This window comes from Periplaneta americana, chromosome 2, assembly GCF_040183065.1.
Source record: "Periplaneta americana isolate PAMFEO1 chromosome 2, P.americana_PAMFEO1_priV1, whole genome shotgun sequence".
Lineage (NCBI taxonomy): Eukaryota > Metazoa > Arthropoda > Insecta > Blattodea > Blattidae > Periplaneta > Periplaneta americana.
Genome location: NC_091118.1, coordinates 31456469 through 31472805, shown reverse-complemented (window position 1 = coordinate 31472805; position 16337 = coordinate 31456469). Strand labels below are relative to the sequence as shown.

General features: G+C 38.7%; 1 protein-coding gene and 1 non-coding gene across 3 annotated transcripts in view; both read right to left on the bottom strand.

The window, feature by feature from the left end:
• The window catches only part of LOC138691818 (UDP-glucosyltransferase 2-like), a 54750-nt gene that overhangs the window by 9835 nt on the left and 28578 nt on the right, over positions 1-16337 (bottom strand). For both annotated transcript variants that reach the window (XM_069814293.1, XM_069814304.1), the window contains exons 2-3: positions 5567-6376; positions 1800-2016 (exon numbers count right to left, since the gene is read on the bottom strand). In XM_069814293.1, coding sequence (XP_069670394.1) covers positions 1800-2016; positions 5567-6376 — 1027 coding nt within the window. The remainder of the gene's footprint in view (positions 1-1799; positions 2017-5566; positions 6377-16337) is intronic.
• Positions 6684-6756, bottom strand: TRNAI-GAU (transfer RNA isoleucine (anticodon GAU)). Its single transcript has one exon. It is a non-coding gene; the product is annotated as a tRNA-Ile (tRNA).

The window sequence follows — 16337 nt, the reverse complement described above, 5'->3', positions numbered from 1 at the left end:
GTACAAACCTTGCATGATGTCCAATTCAGTACAAGGTATGCAACTTCCACAGAATGTGCAAACCTTGACTGTAGGGGTATAATATTGCGGATTTGTTAGAACGATACCTATTATTTGAGTAAACGTGTGATACATCTAAAATAGGTTTGGAAGTAAATTCCGAAAAGACAAAGTATATGATTATGTCTCGTGACCAGAATATTGTACGAAATGGAAATATAAACATTGGAGATTTATCCTTCGAAGAGGTGCAAAAATTCAAATACCTCGGAGCAACAGTAACAAATATAAATTATACTCGGGAGGAAATTAAACACAGTATAAATATGGGAAATGCCTGTTTTTATTCGGTTGAGAAGCTTTTATCATCAGGTCTGTTATCAAAAAAAATGAAAGTTAGAATCTATAAAACAGTTATATTACCGGTTGTTCTATATGGTTGTGAAACTTGGATTCTCACTTTGAGAGAGGAACATAGGTTATGGATGGTGGAGAATAAGGTGCTTAGGAAATATCTGGGGCTAAGAGGGATGAAGTTACAGGAGAATGGAGAAAGTTACACAACATAGAACTGCACGCATTGTATTCTTCACCTGACATAATTAGGAACATTAAATCCAGACGTTTGAGATGGGCAGGGCATGTAGCACGCATGGGCGAATCCAGAAATGCGTATAGAGTGTTAGTTGGGGGCCGGAGGGAAAAAGACCTTTAGGGAGACAGAGACGTAGATGGGAAGATAATATTAAAATGGATTTGAGGGAGGTGGGATATGATGATAGAGACTGGATTGGTCTTGCTCAGGATAGGGACCAATGGCGGGTTTATGTGAGGGCGGCAATGAATCTCCGGGTTTCTTAAAAGCCAGTAAGTAAGTATGATACATCATTCACCAGAGAAAGCTTCTTCAACAGCTATCTTTAGGTGGACCATAATTCCCATGCTATATTTGAACAATCCCGTTAAGTAGAGTTTGCAGTGAAGGTATGGACAGGTATTATCAGTGATCAGATGATCGGTTTATACCTTTTCTCACCTGGTATGAATAGTCAGGTGTATAGAATGATTACGGGGCAATTTCTTACAGAGATATCAAAAGACGAGTTAATTATCGTGCGTCATCAAATGTGGATACAACAGGCTGAAGCGCCAGTATGTTAAAATGCGGAATGTTCTGAATCAACTCCTGGCGTGGGATCGGAAGAGGAGGTACTATTGAATGGCCAGCCCTTTACCCTCAATTTACGCAACTTCATTACTAGCCTACTTATGGACAATATCAAGACGCTTGCGACTAAAAAACACTTCTAACCAAATTTCTTGCAAAGTAGAACGTTCGTCATAACAAGAACAGGAAAAGCAACTATATTTTTATTTTATTCACGAAATATTCCTAATAAATCTCAGACCTCTCGTGACATTACTACAGATAAATTGCATCTTCCAATAGATTTTTATTTTTCTATTGTTCTCTGCAGAGCCAAGCCAAATAAAATCCCATAAGCGATGGGAAATGTTTATTCCACATACGAAACCAAACAAAATGAAACTTCGGTCGGAGATGTCTTAACAAAAATCCATGTAAAAAATCCGAACCCATGCTCTTCTGCACGACAGTCAGACAACCTCCTATGCACGGCATGTTGTTCTTCTCTCGATCAACGGTGCGGGTCTAATGTTATACTGACAGGCAACTTTGTGAATCTCGCTCTGAAAGCATGTTCAAGAGTCGGCCCAAATTTTGTTTCATGATCTGTACATAAGAAAGTGTGTATTCTCTACGCTGATATGATACTTACTCAGTACTTCAAGCTGTGGGAACCATGTTCCAATCTTGACATTTGTCGGAAGCCCAGAAATGTTTCCAATCTTCCACAGAACACGCTGAGGTAACTGTGAGAAAGCGTCGATGAATGCCCGCATCTTGGTTTCTGTAAAGGTCTCGCTACGAATCATGGTTCCCATAGAAAAGTAAATGACTCCTTCTTTGGCTTCATCGAGGTACGTCTGCAAGTCCTGTAGGCCAAGAAACGGTTCCTTTAATTGAAGTGGTCTTTCACCTTACCGAAAATCAGTGATACCTGCTGTATATTTATACACTACCTGCCACACACGGCAACCTCGCTGCTCGGTAAGATTGCCAGCAACTCAGGTTTGGCTCATTCTTTACTATGTAGTAAGTATTTTAAGAAATATTCTGGAATCAGTCTTATGTGCAAAACAAAATATTACTTTAAAAATATAACAATGTAAGATTTATTCGGAAGTTTTCAAAATATAGTGAATTTTGTTATTTCTTCTCCTAAATCTTCGTACTCTACGGAATGGCGGATTCGATACTATAGTCCCGTCGCTCTTATTTCCTGCAGCCAATCACGTTGCAGGTCGGCTACATTTAAACGTGTGCGTCTTGTGATTCGCTGATGAAGATAAAGAAGGCTCGATAAATACTTAATATAATCGCCTGCCATTTTGGCTCTTTAGTTGGCGTTAGCAGAAAGCACACGAGGACGTTATTTGCCGCTCAATTATTTGCTGAATTACAGTGCGTTTGATTTAATATCATAGGAGCTACGACATGATAACGTTTAACGGTGTGGCAAATAGATCCCTCGTCCGGTAGCTCGGCAACGAAGAACAAAAATGGCGAACGATACTACCTACCTAGACTTTATAGAGCCTTCACTTTGTAAGACCCTAGATCATATATGTAACATATGTCGCGCTTATAGGCTTTGAGGTTAACAACTTTTGTCAGGATTACTACGCTGCCATCTAGTTGGTACATAAGGAGTCACATCATAATTCCCATTTGAATTGCATTAGCGACTGTGCTGCCATCTCGTGTTCGTTTACAGCGGACGGGTGGCGATCCTGGCGGTCGTTCTCTTCAAAGTGCTGCCAATTTTAACGTAGAGAGGAGTTATCTGTTACATATATGATCTAGGGTAAGACGTAAGCAAAGAGGCGGAGTCACGCCGGAAATAACAGCTTCGCGACTATAGCCTTAAGATATGAGGTACGCGGACTCAAAGCAGTCTGAAGGAATGGATTTGGGAGGTGCCACTGTCTTTAGCAACTGAAAAACAGAAATAATTCAGTCTACCGAGATTTGGTAGTGTACAGACCACCTCTGTGATGTAGGGGTCAACATGCTGGTATCTTACGCAGAGGGCCCTGGTTCGATTCCCAGTCGGTTTGAATTTCCTGGTTGAGGTTTTCCAGGGTTTTCCCTCAACCGTAAGGCAAATGCCAGGAAATTCGGGCCACAATATCACTGAATATCACAGTCTCATTCATCACCGAAATCATATTCATAACAAATCATTATTACATATACAGTCGCCATCTACTTCACAACAGTAGTACCAGTCTAAACAATAGTACACAGGCCTTCGAATTTCACCCAAAAGATTAACTCGCGATATGACCAAAGATGTTAAAGCGAGTATAAATAACAGCGAGGGTGTTGTGCATCTTGAAATGTATCAGTGATGTTTTAACCATAAGTCCTAAAATTAGATTGAGACTGCGTACGAAGTTTGCGATACTGCTAGTGTCTGTTTTGAATTTAATGGATACTTCCCTTGTTGATATTCAGTAGCAGAGTTCGCTTATTGTTATCCTCCTATCTTTTGTTTTCTTGGACAAGAGCATCAATAAGTTGAATTGAATTTTCAGTGATAGCACAGTCTAGTATATAGCCCTACAGTCACGGAGCTCAATACGTAGTAAATATGCATCCATGGATAGTTACTAACCACTAGGATCGCTAATATCGCCTCATTACAGACAATGCGAAATAGTATCTGCACAGCCTATTGTTCCTAGCACCCTCACAACTCAAGCTTCGTGACTGTATATAGGCTACTAGACTATGGTGATAGCCTTGAGCTCTTGTCCTCATCGTGGATGGATTGTCCTGTCGAGATGGTCGGTCGGAACTAAACCGCGCATACCAGTCCTTTCCATCTGATTTCTCTCTCCGTTCAGTGCATCCATTCTGCGATGGATTCTAGCAGGTGTACGCCTTTCTGCAGCCAAGAAACGAATTGCAGCACGCATTTCACGTCTGGGCGATTCCATCTCCATCATTCGCTTTTCTTTTTTTAATTTACTTTGAGCACTAATGACAGACATGTCAAACGCGTCTACCAATAGAAAGTTTATAACAATTCTTGGCGATATTCCTAAAGCGAATTGTGGCCGATACACTTGTTGCATATAAAGTAGTAGTGATAGAGGTATTGGTAGTGGTAGTATTGTCATAATAGTAATAGTGATGGTGGTGATAGTGATACTAGTGGTGACAGCGGTAGTGATAGTGATGGTAATGGTAGCTGTAGTGGTGATAATAGTGGTAGTAGCAGTGGTAATAGTGGTGGTAGTCGTTGTACTGATAACAATAGCAGCAATAGTAGTAATAGTGGTGTTGGTGGTAGTGGTAGTAGTACTAGTAGTAGTAGTAGTAGTAGTAGTAGTAGTAGTAATGATGGTGGTAATAGTGGCAGTGAGCGTATTCCGAATCTCAGCGCTGAGCAATCTGATGGCATCACGGTGTTCCGAATTTCAACGATGACGTCACTGATGCTCCACCGGTGTCGCACCGGTTCCATCAGTTTTCAGAGGTGGTGGCAGTCTCCATCAGCCGCCATCAGTTAATCTGATTGGTTCTTGTATAGGGCGAGAATTAGCAGACGACTGACATCGTGCACTGTTGTGTCATGGCGGTGTGTTCTGCTGTATTGTTTGTAATGAGCACAACGTAAAAAAAAAAATATGTTAATGGCTGGTGAGCGAACATGTCAAGGGAGCAGTATTATTAGTACAGGTTCAAGAAATAAATTGTTCATGCTTTCTTTTCTTTGAACGAGATGATAGTACGGAAATTTCGCAAAATCTTGCTAGCGTAGCACAGACAATAACTTATACAGCCGCCATGATAGCTACCGAACCTTCCAGCAATTTTGTTCGTATTTCGCTGCAGCGTGACGTCATTGTTGTCCAGCGGTCCGGTAAGATTCGAAATACGCGTGGTGGTGGTGGTGGTGGTGGTGGTGGTGGTGGTGGTGGTGGTGGTGGTGAACTAACTATATCTGCCGTTACACTATCCACAGAGTCTCAGTTAACCTTTTGTCTCGTGTAATAAAGACATTTTCTTAGAAACTTCGTCATAGCCAAATTTCAGCAAGAAACATATTTTATTAATAGTGTTTTTGTAAACTAACACTTCGTAGTCCACATAAACATGATTATGGTTCTTGGCCAAAATTAACTGTTGCAGTGAAACGTAGGGCCATATACCAATTATCAAGAAAAACTCTGTCCAGAAAAGTTATGAGACATGGTCCTATAGGAAATTCTTTAGCCCCTAATAAACCGAAAACATACATTACCACGAAAATCTTGAAATACGAGTCCTGCTTATGCAGGGTTGCGGATATTTGTACCTTTATCTTTCATATGCGATATATTAGAAAGGAATGATTTGTGACGATTTTAAAATCCGATTCTTGATTAGTAAATCAATTGTGAACATAATTCGCCATATGTTCTGTACACTTACCTCTGGCAACCTTCCATCGCTGTTTATATGCAATCCACCTATTTCCTGAAACGTCGGAACTGCAGGTCTGGCAGTGTTGATTGAGAAGTGGCTGTTCACCAGGATGAGACTTGTGCTCTGCTGTAATTCGTGTATCGACGGACAATCTTTACCAAAGTTCTGTTTCAGCATTTCTTCTGTAGGTATATCGAATACAGTGTAATACCAGATATTTAAACCCCAGTACGACAATGTATTTACCAGTCTTTCCCAGAAATTCATTTTATCTGTGAAAGGGACAAATAAGTTGGGTATGTACGCTGGGTTTTCAGGGTTACCAATCCTATGCCCTAACCATGGCAGACTTACACTGGTTGCAATGTAGACGAGCGGGATTTTGAAACGATGGGAAAAGCCTATCAAACAGTCCGGTCCAAGAAGATGTGTGATCATGACATCGTATGTTGTGTTGCTGTTCATGAGATTCAAGATGTTTTGATTGTTGAACAAATTGCGGCAAGAGTCTAGCAGTTTGTTTTTGAAATAAGTCAGAAATTGAAGGAATCTCATTCCCTTGATCTGTTGTACGGACACATCCTGCAACAGGGCAGTACTAGCGATGCTGAAGTCTGTATAGTTGGACACCGGCTTGTTCAGAGGATAGTGGCCGTAGACATCCACGTGGTGACCTCGGGCTGCCAGGGCCTTGAAGTACGTGTGAAACACGACGTATTGGCTGCGTCCTGAGTAGTTGATGAGGCCCAGGATCCTCGCAGCTTCCGAGATCCAGATAGGCAGTGCACAGATGAAGAGAACGTGCGAAAGCTTCATCTGCGAACAATCGGATTAGTGAAAGAGTAATACCGGTAGTAGTAGTAGTAGTAATAATAATAATAATAATAATAATAATAATAATAATAATAATAATAATAATATGATCACTCGGTTATTAACTTACTTTAATATAAATTTATTTCCTTATGAGAAGTTTAAAGTCTATTCTGATAAATAAGGTCGAATTTAAAAGCATCACGTCAACAGGTTAACTAGTTTCAGCTATCACTGTTTAAATTTAGCAGTGTATCGTGAAATGAATACTCCAGGAAATAAGGAATGAATAATTTCGAGGGAAAAATTGTTCCGGGGCCGGGCATCTAACCCGGGACCTTTGGTTTATCGTACCAACGCTCTACCAACTGAGCTACCCGGGAACTCTACCAGACACCGATCCAATTTTTCCCTCTATATCCACAGACCTCAAAGTGGGTTGACAACCGTCATGCAACCAACTTTGAGTGCACACCTGTATACCTGTAATCTTGATTTGCATAATACACGTCACTGTTCGTTAACAGAAAACCACAATTTAAGTCACACGGAGTTAGTGTGCACTCAAAGTTGGTTGCTTGACGGTTGTCAGCCCACTTTGAGGTCTGTGGATATAGAGGGAAAAATTGGATCGGTGTGTGGTAGAGTTACCGGGTAGGTCAGTTTGTAGAGCGTTGGTACGTTAAACCAAAGGTCCCGGGTTCGATGCCCGGCCCCGGAAAAACTTTTCCCTCGAAATTATTCAAATCAACTTTACAGGGAGTTATACCTGAAATCTTGATTTGCGATAAGGAATGAAGTTTGAGCCTACCTGGGCTGTCTGAATCTGAAGTATTGATTCCAAGTGTTTATTTTTCGGAAATTATTTGTCAGATTTACATAAAACAAAAACCATCTTAAACATAAAGCAGAGCGGGTAGAAGAGAAAGTGACGTTACTTCCTCTAGTTCAGTGGCTCGTCGTCGAGTGGCGCTAGCTCTGTTTTCCGTCCGCTGTTTCAGGATCGCTATTCGAGCGAATGCAAAAGGTTTTTAAAAATAACCATTAGATAAGAATTTATTGTAGAGTACTTAGTTACAATATTTTACTTGTTCAAAAATGTAATATTACTACATTAACAAATTGTGAGTTAAATAACACAACCCTGAATAGTAAATATAATAATTAACCGAAAAATGGAACATTGTGCCGGATTCAATCAGAAATACGCAAAAAAAGTACAGCTTCGCAAAACTGAACATTTTATGGCTTTATAAAGTACGAATTGACATGAAATTATAGTTTTTTATACACAAGAAAGAATGTAATATAATAAAGGAGAAACTTTATTTTCACCATTAATTTTTATCTACTATTTAGGCATTAGTTGCAGTTGTATCTGGTTTATACGTAATTCAGGGGAACAAGAAATATTACGTGCAACTTAGACTCATAAATTAAGCTTCGATATTATATCTATGCTAATGTACTTTTGAAATACCTAGGTTGTTTTGTGTTTTGTAACTTTAAAAGAATTTAGTAGCACTGTATTAACTAGTTGCATGCTACTTATTGGAGAATATTAAGTTAACGACTTTTCCATGGGATCTATTACTTTCTCATAAGCTCGATTAGAAACCATTCATGATGTGGAAACGCAACAAACAAATGTAATAAAATTGTAAAGCAGATTAAGTTGTAGCCTAGATGCAAAGTAGAATTATACTGTACTTTTCTTACCTAAATAACGTTTACGTTAATTACGACTAAAGTGCTATTATTAAAAATAAAATAATTAATAATTAAACAGGTATATTTAATGAAGTAGAAGCTAGATATTTGGATTCAATTAGGAGTTCACAATTAGCACTTCAATACAGCACATATTTTAACCGGCACATAGATTGAAAAGTGTTTAGATGTAGAAAGTGCATGATGATCATCACAAGATAATCATTTTCTAATTCCAAAATGTCGCTCTAGAGGATCCTGGTTAAATTTTTTCTGTCACAATATATTTCAATCTGCTATCCCACAAGAATTAATACATTTCGTGAGTGCTCTGAATTGTCACTCTAAATAATTCAAGGGTTCTTTCTTAGGCAATCGTGACCTTTGTATTGCCAATTACGTGTAGTATATTTTTCTAAAATTGTGTAATGCTACAATCCTTTGTACAGGGCAGACGAGGGAGTCTTTGAGTTCAGCATATCTGCAAGGTCGCTCATTCACCCTGTAAATTCTTTTGTATTTTCACTTGCTCGAACACGTCACGGTTTATGACTCTAAAAAATGTATCGATTTTGAAAAACTCACACTAAACAGCTGAAATACTGGTCTGGGTTTCATTCGCTGGAAGGAATTACGGTCAATGTAACCAGGCCTAGATATAATTTTGGGCATTCAGGTGTGGGCAATGGCACATTAATGCACACAAGCGCAAGATTAGCTAAGGTGTTCTTTTTATTTTCGGGTGTCACATCCAATTATTTTTTCAACGGATATTTAACGATGCTGTATCAACTACTGGGTTATTTAGCGTCAATGGAATTGGTCATAGCCAGATGATATTTGGTATGGGTACATTGTTATGAGAAAGGATTGATGTCCTCTTGGTTGGATATTTTCTCTCCTTTTCTTTTTTTAAGATATCGAGGCAAGTTTGGGAAAATATGAGTTATGGCATACGGTCTTGGTCGCCAGTTCTTGCGTGGAAGTCATACCTTTTTACCGGCAATAATAAATTTATCGGCTCTTACAATCAAAACCGCAGAAAAATGGATATCACAGATATAAGAACGAGCATACAGTTTTCTGTTTTCGTGGAATTGCTCTACACCACTTTTGAAAAATAGTCTAGTTTTTGGGTGGATAAAAGAAACATCTCTTCCTTACAGGTTATAATATAATATAATATAATATAATATAATATAATATAATATAATATAATATAATATAATATAATATAATATAATATAATATAATATAATATAACTAGCCGTACCCGTGCGCTCCGCTGCACCTGTTAGAAATAAATATAAAGTAATTACATAATTAAAATAGGACGTTTGATCCAGGGAACATTCGTGTTTGTTAGAAGGATAAATAGTTTAATATGTTACTTAATTGAAATTGTATTTAAATATTAAATTGCGATCATTTTGGTCCAGAGAACACTCATTTGGTGCAATGACAGTTCCTTTAACGTGTTTCTTATTTGAATAATTTCAAGGGAAAAATTGTTCCAGGGCCGGGTATCGCGTGGGCTGACGAAATGCCAGAGACCCACATCGAGTGCACACAAACTCTGTGTGACTTGGAAGTCACATAATATAATATAATATAATATGATCGGATTTACATCAAGTACAAATCAATTAGGCTTAACGCTACTCGCTCACATAAACGGCACAATAAAAATCATCCGAACACCACAAGAAATATCTCCTTAATTCCATATCAAAACGAGTTCTACCTGCTCTGTCCACAGTATTAAGAGGAAAACTGCAGTCTTAAAACGATCGCCACGCCAATGTTTCGCTCAGTTGCCGTGGCGACACTAGGGGGTTTAAAAGTTTCATTAGACCGTTGCCGAGTTACCGCAGCACTTTCTATTCTAAACGCTCTGCATAAAGTATTAATCTTCTAAGGAGGTGGGGGGGGGGGAATTTTTCGACACCCCAGTCGCAGTTTTTTAATTAAAACACATTGAAAGCTCTCCTTATATAATGATATGTTTTATTTTGTCAGAGTTGCTTTGTGTTTTCATATGCCAACTGTTAAAAATAAGACAGTTAATTTATTTTCTTAGAAAAGACATAACTAGTAGATGGGGTGTTGAAACATCCCACATAGTTTTTACCGTCATTTTCTATTTTTTTATTTTACTTTTATTTTGAAATGTTTTGTAGATTATTTATGTTAGTAGTAGCCTACCGGTTTTACAACAGTGTTATTCAAATTGAAATATATTCCACATTTTAATTTATGGTTTAGTACTTTTCAGCACGTTGCAGAAACAAACCACACTTCAAGATAGGAAGACAGTAAGTGATCGTCAACAATGAACCAATAAGTTAAAATGTGGAACATATTTAAATATGTAAATAACATTGTAATGCCACACTCCACACAAAGCACTTAACTAGTCTCTTCCTTAGTTGTTTTCCCAGAGGTCCGCAAAAGAAGCATCTTCTGCGGACATCTGGAAAAAGAACTAAGGAAAAGCCTAGTGAAGTGCTTTGTGTGGAGTGTGGCATTGTATGGAGCAGAAGCATGGACATTACGACGAAGTGAAGAGAAACTAATAGAAGCATTTGAAATATGGATATTGAGAAGAATGGAGCGTGGGAAGTGGACAGATAGAATAAGAAATGAAAGAGTGTTGAAAAGAGTGGGTGAAGAAAGAATGATGCTGAAACTGATCAGGAAGAGAAAAAGGAATTGATTGAGTCACTGGCTGAGAAGAAACTGAAGGATGCACTGGAAGGAATGGTGAACGGGAGAAGAGTTTGGTGCAGAAGAAGATATCAGATGATAGACGACACCCTTAACCACCCAGGTCTAAATTAAGTCACACTTTCACCCACACATGGTCACAGGGACCGCTGAAAATAAGCTATAACAAAACAACACACACTTCTGAAAATTATTCCAGATATATTTTAAAATGTCTGAAACAAGATCATCACATCGAAATAATTTAAATGGATAATATCAAGATGCTATTTTGATAATATTGATAGTATTTAAGGGTCCACACCTGTGGAGTAAAGGTCAGCGCGTCTGGCCGCGAAACCAGGTAGCCCGGGTTCGAATCCCGGTCGGGGCAAGTTACCTGGTTGATTTTTTTTTCCGGGGTTTTCCCTCAACCCAATACAAGCAAATGCTGGGTAACTTTCGGTGTTGGACCCCGGACTCATTTCACTGGTATTATCACCTTCATATCATTCAGACGCTAAATAACCTAGATGTTGATACAGCGTCGTAAAATAAACCAATAAAATAAAAATAAAATAAAATAATATTTAAGGTGTCATAAATGTTGTTAAAATTAAACAGATTTTGAAAATAATCAATTCTATAACATTTTTATTGCACTTTTATATATTTTTCGATGTTAAACTTCAGATTAGACGCTACATAGTACATAATTGGTCTTTACTTGAAGAAAAACGTACTTTTGTTATAAAACTACAAATTGTAAAAATGCAATATATTTTTAGGATACACTGAATCATTGCAAGCTAAATATATTAATTTAGGATCTTCTTTTTCACTTTCTTTGCTTTTTCCTTACTGTGTGCTATTGCAGTTACGACATGTCTTCACTGTACACTCCAAATAGACAGGTTTCCTGCAACAATGATAAAATAGAGGGTGGACCGCTCGAATGTACCTAATTTCAATTGTATGTGACTGGTAAACGGTTGAAGATAGAAACCTACAGTAGCGTTTATATGAAAGGAAAACTCTACACGTTTCGATACGCACATCACCATATCTCTACGTGAGCTCCAGCTGTCACTGTGACGATATCGAGGAGATTAACGATTTTTTGCCAAGCACGTTGGAGTGTGTCTTCTGGAATGCTCTCAATAGCCTCTATGATGCGCTCCCGAAGATCACGAAGATCTCTGACTGGGGTGGCGTACACTTTATCTTTGACGTAGCCCCAGAGAAAGAAATCGAGCGGTGTTAAATTCGGAGATCTCGGGGGCCAAGCGATCGGTCCTCCCCTACCAATCCAACGACCAGGGAACACGTTATCTAAAGTCATACGAACGCCATTGAACCAGTGTGGAGGAGCCCCATCTTGCTGGAAAAGGATGTTAGGCTGCAGGTGTTCAATTTGTGGAAAGAAGAACTGTTCCAGCATGTCAAGATATGTGGTACCACACACAGTTTTCTCGGTGAAAAAAAAACGGTCCAATGACCTGCTGCTGTGACAAACCGCCCCACACATTTAACTTGGGACTATCACGAACGTGCTCTTGTATAGCGTGAGGATTATGTGATCCCCAGATCCGCACATTGTGCCGGTTTACTTTACCTGACACATGGAACGTGGCTTCGCCCGAGAAGAAAATCTTGGACATAAAATCAGGATCAGCGCCGAGACGGTCTAGCATCGTATTGGCGAATTCCACTCGTTTGGGTTTTGTCATCCGGCTCCTGACGTTTCATTAACTGCACTTTGTATGCGTACAGTTTGAGATGTTTGTGGACAATTCGTTGCAGTGTTGATTTTGGCACTTGAAGTTCCCAGGCAACTCGTCCTGACCAGGAATAGAACCCAGGGCCGCTGCGTTCGGAGTTAGACTCGTTAACCCCTCAGTCACAACGGTGGACTGAAGCCCATTTACTGTCTTATTATGCTTTTGTGAATAAATATACTTAAAAAAAAGGAACGGAAATGTGTATTATCTCAAATAATCAGTTGGGGTGAAGAAACATCCCACATAGTCGCCTATGTAACAAAATATATCTAGTCCTCAGAAATTTAAAGAACAAAATTGCATGAGATTAAACAAAAGTGACAAACTCGACTATTTTAGGCCATTGTAAGTATCGAGTCATATGTTAAAAGCTTGGTAATGATAATGAGAGTAAAAATAGGCTATATTAACCTTAAGGTAAGTGTCCTTAAGAAAAGCGTTGCCCAATGGACACAGCATACTATGAATAGGTCTACATTACCTAATATAAACATTTTAAATACAGGGACATCATTTTATTTTTACTTCAATTTTTATTGTACCTGAGTTTTTTAATGTACTTCACCTCCCCCCCCCCACTAGTAAACTTCCAACACAACCAAGGCCGCGTACATGCAGTCAAGCAGTACTGAGTTGGTGAGTATAGTACGTTCCAGAAATATGTTCGCGTTTTCTAGTGACGAAACAGCTTTCAATATTGAATCATATTTTCGCACAGGTGCTGTCGTCCGTTTGCCTACGTCGCATCCCGATTTCCCCCACCTGGTTCTGCTCAAGCAACTGAAAAGACTAGTGGCTGGGCTGTCTTAGCTCTTTTCTGAAAACATTAATTTCTGTGAGGAATTGGACGTCTACGTAATATTATGCAACTGTCTAAAATAACTTAAATAAAAGGGCCTCGCTAAATAATTAATTGTCACGTGATTTCCTCCCTTTCTACGATCCTCCGACATAACTACTTGGACGGACAGTAGATAGCATGTCTGAGTAATTTTATTTTTTCGGATCTGACAAGTGAAGATTTAATTTACAGTACGTAAGGTACATTTTAACAGAGCAGGTACAGAATTATTTCAACATGAGTTATTAGTACGAAGGACGAAACTGGTAATTGGAATTAGGTACAATAGTCTATAGTGCGATAATATGCACAAAAGGACTGAAACCTGTATCGAAATGAACGGTCACCATTTTAAAAAATGTGTTTAAATATCCATATTATGATTATTTTTCAATTTAACTTCGTTCTCTATATTGTACGCTAATGTGCTGTAGACAGTATAATATACACTGCAGAATGAATACGTTCGAAATGGATAACTCAGTTCGTGAGTAAAAACACTTATTGTTAATACTGTACTGTATTTTTATTACACAAAAACCTAATGAAAATTATCAAACTCAAAATTGCGATATTTCCTAGTTTACGTAAATGGATTAACTACTTTTCTTCCCTCCTATACCTAGTAAAGTGATTTGTTTTTATTTTACGCAGTATCATCGAACTCCAGTTGTGGGAAGGGGTAGCCAGGTTAATATTAAAAATGTTAGTAAAAATAAAATGATGTCCCTGTATAAGCCAAACGAAACATACTGCACATAATATTAGAATTCCTCATCACTTAGCTGTTCATACAAATCATTTTCTGACAATTTATACTGAATATTTGATCGCTGTAACGGCTAGAATTTTAACTCTTGTCACTACTGGTTACCTCTTAACATGTCTGCTCCCAGGTATCTAAAATAATGTAGTAGATCGGATTCCTCGTAGTAAACTTTATAATATGAGTGCACTGGCCATGCTGTCCTTCTTTTGACAAACTTGACTTTCAACTTTTCGTTTTTGCTTTTAACTGATATGAGCAGATTATTACTGAATTGAGTACGAAACTCATTTTAGGTAAAGTGTACTCGTATTTTCGTTTTCAGAATTACCTTAATTAAGTAAATCCTGTTACTACTTCATGAGTGTAAATTAAGACGTAGAAGAAACACATTTGCATAGATGTCGCACTGTTCTTTATGAACTACAGAATTGTACTGTATGAACTAGTGCTAAATTTAGGATGAAATGCATAACGTTGAGTGAAGAATAAGGTTTGCTACTGCTTTAAAATTTCAGTTCCGGAGAGCGTTCTAAAAATAATCATAATTTACCCTGAGGCAAAAATGTAACATAAGATTGGACTTGCGTTACATAATCATAATTTAGAATGTTAAACTATATACATTTTTGTGATATTTAGATTTGGAATATGACAGTGTTTAGTAGTAGAATTTGGGTATTTCCCCGTGTCCTGGAATTAGATATCTCCAACGATTCAGAATTAATACAGGCCTATAATCTGACACATTATGTCCTGCTGCTACTATCAACTGGGTTGGAATACTCAAAATCCTACTTCTGAACACATTCACAGCGAAAGTCTAAAAACTTGTATGGATGTCATATTTTAAATATAGGGCCTAGGCCTATTATGAATATTAATCTACAGGGCGACCCATATTTATGTCCAACTTTTTATTCGTTTGTCACAAGTAAATGAATTAACATGCCAGGGTCCACACCAGTGGAGTAACGCTAGAGCGTCTGGCCGCGAAGCCAGGTGGTCCGGATTCGATTCCCGGTCGGGACAAGTTACCTGGTTGAGAGGTTTTTTCCGGGGTTTTGCCTCAACCCAATACGAGCAAATGCTGGGTAACTTTCGGTGCTGGACCCCGGACTCATTTCACCGGCATTATCACCTTCATACCATTCAGACGCTAAATAATCTTAGATGTTGATAAAGCGTCGTAAAATAACCTACTAAAATAAAAAAGACATAACAGGATCAAAGTAGCATGAACTAATAGCCCAGTCGTTAGGATTGCTTAAAGTTCCACCAATATTAAAATTCGATGTAAGCACCAGCATTTGCTGCACATTTTTCCAGACGTGGCTGAACGTTCCGTACTGCTCTCACAAGCATTTCATTTGGCATCCGGCCACACTCCTCTCGTCTGACCATAGAATGTGTCGCAAAAGGTTAGGTTGCTCTTGAATCCATGCTAGTAGAGACTCCACAAACTCCATTCCGATATCACAGGCCTCACATGACAAAGCTTGCACAAAATGTGGCTTCACAGGCCGCCAATTCGTTTCCTTTATTAACCGGTGCACGGACCCATAAGATGCACCAGTTCCCGCTGGTACTGTCGAATGGACTTCTCTGGAAGGCCTCAGTAGCGGCTGCTTTGGCCTCTGTGATCACTGGTTTTGGTCGGCCAGCACCCTTCTGTTGCGTAACTGAGCCATTGCGAATGAAGTTGGCGTGAAGTCTCTTGATGATCTTGTAGTCCAGCGTCGCATTTCTTCCTTTCACCATTCACCACCATCTCTGCACCATAATTGGGGACTGCAACACCTCCATTCGAGCAGCAATTCGTGTTCGATCGTACACAGACAGTCTTGTGGCCATGGTTAATGTTTTAAGATTTACGCTACATTTTTCTGATTACATTAAACTTTTCGGACCGTACTTAGAACACAATAAAGTAAAATAAAATTACAGCTTCTTTTGTATGGAACATGGTACATTTTAGCGGCGGAATGGGTCACTGATTGGTTTCGCTATTACAGTGTAATAAAAAGTTGGACATAAATATTGGTCGCTCTGTGTACTTACTAGTATAAACTTGACGGTATTTCAGTAATTATGTCGCATAAATCAAGGAGTGCTACAAAGGCATCCCGTATCACTTTTTAATATCTATATCGATGAAGT